This window comes from Calliopsis andreniformis, unplaced genomic scaffold (assembly GCF_051401765.1).
Source record: "Calliopsis andreniformis isolate RMS-2024a unplaced genomic scaffold, iyCalAndr_principal scaffold0004, whole genome shotgun sequence".
NCBI lineage: Eukaryota > Metazoa > Arthropoda > Insecta > Hymenoptera > Andrenidae > Calliopsis > Calliopsis andreniformis.
Genome location: NW_027480424.1, coordinates 6,087,079 through 6,093,241, shown reverse-complemented (window position 1 = coordinate 6,093,241; position 6,163 = coordinate 6,087,079). Strand labels below are relative to the sequence as shown.

The 6,163-nt window shown below is 43.6% G+C and overlaps 1 protein-coding gene across 1 annotated transcript; it reads left to right on the top strand.

The window, feature by feature from the left end:
• Positions 1–259: 259 nt before the first annotated feature.
• LOC143186572 (uncharacterized) lies at positions 260–5,510 on the top strand. Its single transcript, XM_076390256.1, has 2 exons — positions 260–5,445; positions 5,504–5,510. Exons 1-2 carry the CDS (start codon positions 260–262, stop codon positions 5,508–5,510), a joined length of 5,193 nt encoding a protein of 1,730 aa, XP_076246371.1.
• Positions 5,511–6,163: the final 653 nt, after the last annotated feature.

Sequence of the window (6,163 nt, the reverse complement as noted above, 5' to 3'; positions counted from 1 at the left end):
CTGACAAGCAGCATCCAGGTCACCTTCACATAGTTGACCAAAGGAAACATCACGGAACACACAGCCGTCAAGTCACCTTCGCATAGCTGACCAAAGGCAATCTCACGCAGCATCCAGGTCATCGTCGTACAGCTGACCAGAGGACTTCACGCAGAAGCAGAACTAGACTTCACCCGGTGGTACTGTAGAACGGTGAGTCTTTCATACTCGTTAAACGCGCTATCCTTTCCGTGGTCCTATTTACCATTCCTTAACAACCATGGCTTGTGAGGGAGACGCAATAATCGAAAGAGACCTGATTAGGAAACGTGCCGCGATGAAAAGTAAACTAACGAAGTTTACGAAGTACATTGATGAATTTAATGCCATAAACGACGGGGGTGTACCTGGGTTGCGCATACGTCGCGAAAAAATGGATCACGACTTTCAAACGTTTGAAACAATTCAAAATTCGCTCGAAATGGTCGCGTCGGACGACATGCATGAACAACGTCTCAACGAACGGGATGAATTCGAAGAAACTTATCTTAGATATATTACACGCGCACAATTACTCATAGAATCGCTGGAAAAATCGCAAGCCGTAACACAACCACAGCCGATGATGTTGCAATCCGCGAACGATTCTGCCCCTACCGATTCGATGGCCGCGCCAAGCAGTAATAATGCACTACCCATATCACAATCACCGTTAACCGTTTCGTCCGACTTACACGTAAAATTACCGACCATGCATTTACCAAAATTTAGTGGTTCCTATGAAGCATGGCCGGGATTCTCCGACGCGTTTCGCTCCGCAGTACACGAAAATCCCAGTTTCCGTGATACTCAAAAACTTATCTATCTCCGATCATGCTTAACCGGAAAGGCAGCGGAGAAAATAGAATCACTCGAAACCACATCAGCGAATTATTCAGTCGCATGGAAGATTCTGGATACTTATTATAACGACCCCTCAATCATTATGAACAACCGGATTCAGGCAATTTTTGAATTACCTACTCAATCGCGGTCCAATGTTGGCTCCTTAGGTGATTTAGTGGATCAAGCTACAAAACATTATCGCGCGTTAGAGGCATTAAACAAACCATTTTTAGAAGCATTTCCGATTTACGCTATAACATCAAAACTTGACGAACCGACGCGATTGAAGTGGAAAGAACGGACTCACGGAAGCGTTCTGCCGACCATGACAGAATTGCTTGAATTTCTACACGATCATCGAAAATTATTAGAATACACGCGTGAACGATCTAATAAAGTGGCGACCGCGTCACACCATAGGCCAGAAGTCAAAGCACATGGATTCTCAAAGCCAAGTGCTAAGACAAATTTCGCGTACGCCACAATGGATGTCCACTGCAATTTGTGCAAGGACAATCATTTCACCTCAAACTGCACAAAGTTTAAAAATATCACGGTCAATCAACGGCTGGAATTGGTAAAAAACGCTGGTTTATGCATAAATTGCTTACGCCCGAACCATTCAGCCAAAAACTGTCGCTCGGGTTCATGCAAACAATGTAATGGACGTCACCATACATTGTTACATAAAGAACCGAATATTGAGGAGCAGACCGCGACTCGGGTAAACGCATCGGTTCTGAGCGCGAACATCAAGTCAGAAACTATACTGTCAACCGCTATTGTCCATATCGTGGATAATAAGGGTCAACTTCAACCGTGTCGAATGTTAATAGATTCAGGTTCCCAATCACACTTTTTAAGTGAACGCACCGCATTACGTTTAGGATTACCACGTAAAAGGATAAATATCCCAGTAATAGGCATTAACCGGGGTACGACTAACATAAAGCATTCTGTTACCACTACAATTCGATCGCGCATCAATAAATTCCGGACCGACGCCACGTTTTTAGTAATTGAACACATTACAGAAATGTTACCGTCTCGAATTATTGCAATAGAAGAACTTTCAATTCCGAACAATATCCCGCTAGCAGACCCGAAATTCAACATTCCTGCAGAAATAGACGGTTTAATAGGTGGAGAACTATTTTTACAATTATTATGCGTAGGACAAATTAGGTTAAATCACAACGCGATCGCGCTGCAGAAGACGCAATTCGGATGGATTCTTGCAGGTAGAGTCACCGCACTTCAATCTACACACCCCGTACGTTGTAATTTAGCAAAAGAAAGTATTCACGATCAACTCGCGAAATTTTGGGAATTAGAGGAACCGTATCACGAGGCAATATATTCTGTCGAAGAACGCAAGGCAGAACAGCACTTTGTCTTGAACACCACACGCGACGCGCAGACTGGACGTTACGTAGTTCGGTTACCTATAAAGGATAACGTACCAGCGCTCGGGGAATCCTATTCAATGGCGAAACGACGGTTCTGTTCTTTAGAACGAAAATTCTCGAAAAACGTGGATCTCAAGGTTCAATATCTTGAATTCTTAAACGAATATCTTCGGTTAGGACACATGACGCTGATCGAGAACTCTTCAACGGACGACGGATATTATTTACCTCACCACGCGATCATTAAACAATCGAGTTTAACAACAAAATTACGGGTAGTATTCGACGCGTCCGCCAAAACCTCAACGGGAACATCTCTTAATGAGCATCTGCTAGCTGGCCCAACAATACAAGAAACATTATACGCTTTGCTTATCCGCTTTCGATCCCATTCCTATGTGTTAACCGCAGACATAGAGAAAATGTACCGTCAAGTGTGGGTTCATCCTGATGACCGTAAATATCAAAAAATACTATGGCGAACCAACACTAACGATCCCATTCAAACATACACTCTCAATACAGTCACATACGGCACTTCCGCCGCTCCGTTTTTAGCCATACGCACTTTGCAGCAACTTGCCATAGACGAGGGAAAGCAATTCCCACATGCCGCACGAACCTTACGCGAAGATTTTTATGTAGATGATCTGTTGACAGGCGCGAACTCGCGAGAAGAAGTCAAATTAATTCGCGACGAATTGACTCAGGTATGCGAAAAGGGTGGTTTCAAATTAAGACAGTGGGCCTCCAATGATCAATCACTGGTTGACACATTGGACGACTGCACAGACGCTACACATTTACGACTCGACTTAAACAACACAATAAAGACGCTCGGTATAGATTGGAACCCACGACACGATAAAATCACGTATAGTATTAAACACATCGACCATAAAGCGCGCGTCACGAAACGGAACATTCTCTCATTAACAGCCTCACTTTTCGATCCTCTCGGACTGTTAGGTCCCATAATCATCCGGGCAAAGGTCTTGCTACAACACATATGGAAATTACAATTAAATTGGGATGAATCAGTTCCAATCGACATTCACACTAAATGGACTAGCTTCTGCAGGGAACTAGAATTAATAAATAAAATCTCAGTTTCAAGACCGCTGGCATTAAAGGGCCATGTGAAATTACAATTGCATGGCTTCTGTGATGCAAGCGAACAGGCATACGGTGCGTGTTTATATATGCGTTCCGTAGATCAGAACCGTACCGTAGATACACAGCTAATTTCGGCAAAATCTCGCGTGGCTCCTCTAAAAACGATAACGTTACCTCGTCTCGAGCTATGCGCTGCACATTTATTATGTCAATTATATCAAACCACGGTCCAATCATTACGTCGAATCTCGTTTGAAAAAATCAGCTTTTGGTCTGACTCAACGATTACGTTGCATTGGATAAAAACTCCATCTCACACATTAAAAACCTTTGTAGCGCATCGGATAACTGACATTCAAAACATATCAAACAACATAGAATGGCGTCACGTCCCGTCATTAGACAACCCAGCCGACCTGGTATCCCGCGGTTTGACAACTCAAGAATTGTTACACAATGACCTGTGGTTTCACGGACCGCCCTGGTTAAGAAACGATGATTCCCAATGGCCGGAGTCTGTTTTAGAGCCGATCGACATACCCGAAACGCGACCGGTCGTCACTCTATCCTCACACACTATCAATGAAGAGATATTTGAAAGATTTTCTTCATACAGTAAACTCAAGCGCATAGTCGCATATATACTACGATTTCGATACAATAGTTCACGCAAGGAAGCCAACAAAGGAAATTTATCCGTAATCGAAATTCACCGGGCCGAACGTTGCATCGTGCAAGTTGTCCAATTAAGCGAATTCCATCACGAAATTCACGCGTTAAAGAATGCAGGTACACCAACCGGAAAAACAGCGCCTTTAAACCCTTTCCTAGATAACGACGGATTGCTTAGAGTGGGTGGGCGATTATCTCGCGCGAACGTACGTTACGACACGCGACATCCAATATTAATACCTAAGGGTAGCCATATTGCAAAATTAATTATTCTCGAACAACACGAGAAACAGTTCCATGCAGGAATTCAAGCCACGCTTAATGCAGTACGCCAAAAATTTTGGATACCGCAAGGGAAAACCCTTATCAGGCATATCTTACACAAGTGTATCCGTTGTTATCGAGCCAATCCGCCTGACAGTAAATACAAAATGAGTGACTTACCAGCCAGTCGTGTAACGTATTCGCGACCGTTCATGCAAACCGGTGTAGATTTCTGTGGTCCACTATTCATAAAAGAAAAGCTCCACAGGAACCGCAACAAAATCAAAGTATATTTAGCCATCTTTGTCTGCTTCACGACAAAGGCGGTCCACATTGAAATTGTTAGCGATCTAACAACAGACGCGTTCATTTCAACTCTTCGTCGATTCTTTTCCCGACGGGGTCTGCCTACCGATATTTATTCCGACAATGCAACAAATTTTATAGGCGCAAAACGTGAAATTAAGGAATTATACGCGTTTCTGAATTCACAAAACACGAACGATACAATTACCGCGAGATTAACCAACGACGGCATTAGTTGGCATACGATTCCTCCCAGATCTCCACATTTTGGCGGATTATGGGAAGCTGCCGTACGACGGACAAAACACCACCTAACACGAGTAATCGGTGATACTCTACTCTCTTACGAGTCATTGTTGACTGTCATCAATCAAATAGAAGCTATTTTAAATTCCCGTCCTATCACTCCGCTTTCTTCCGATCCCAACGATCTCCACGCTCTCACTCCAGGTCATTTCCTCATTGGCGAAAATTTGACGAGTATGCCAGACCACGATTTATCTGCAGTCCCAACCGGACGGTTGTCTTCCTGGCAACATGTACAGCAATTGCGTAGACATTTCTGGAATCGATGGGTGAAAGACTATTTACAGGAGCAAACAGTACGAGCAAAATGGCATGCAGGAAAGGCTCCTCAGTTTCCAATCGGCAGCCTAGTCATCCTGAAGGAAGATAATGTGCCACCCATGTGTTGGCCTCTTGGACGTGTCACGGCAGTTCATCCAGGTGACGACGGAGTGGTCCGTGTCATTACCATCAAGACATCCAGAGGGGAATATAAACGTTGCGTTAAACGAGTAGCACCCCTGCCACTGTATGAATAAGAGTGCGACACTAGCTTAGCCATTTTTTGTTTTCTTATATCGACGTAGTTATTAAGTTAAAACTGTAACACTAACTTATCTTCATACTACCGCGTAATATTAAGTCTGAGAATTCACATTACACTATCACCCACTAGTTTGTACCATGCATGATACATATATCACTCGGACTCACATTGAACTATAAATAGTTCAAGGGGGGCGGCATGTTCAGTCCTAAGGACTTTGTTGAAAGTACACCGATTTCTAGACTTATAAGAGCATTATAAAACCCGCACCATCGGACCATGTTTTAGTTAAACACCACATCTGTTTCGGCTTAGAATCGAAGTTTAGCAATTATTTTCTAAACGAACACCTTTCGACTCTGCGTCGCGTTTATGACCACCCCAATAAACGCAGGACACCGCGCGTTCCGTACCGTTAGGTCAGGGTTTTTCCACCGATCGCGAATTCCCTGACCACCATTTTTAGCTGCGGAAAATGTAAGCAGCCCCGCACCAATAGAATTTAGTCAAGCTCCTGATTGGTCGACCGAGGCCAACAAAAATCAGTATATAAGAGACATTATTGAAACACTAGGAGACACTATTCCGACATCAATCAGACACCAGACATTGACCTTTCATTCGTGACACGAATACTCAAACACGCGACGTGATCTGTAAAAGTGTAATTAAATCGTTGTTATTCGTTAACCAACCGATT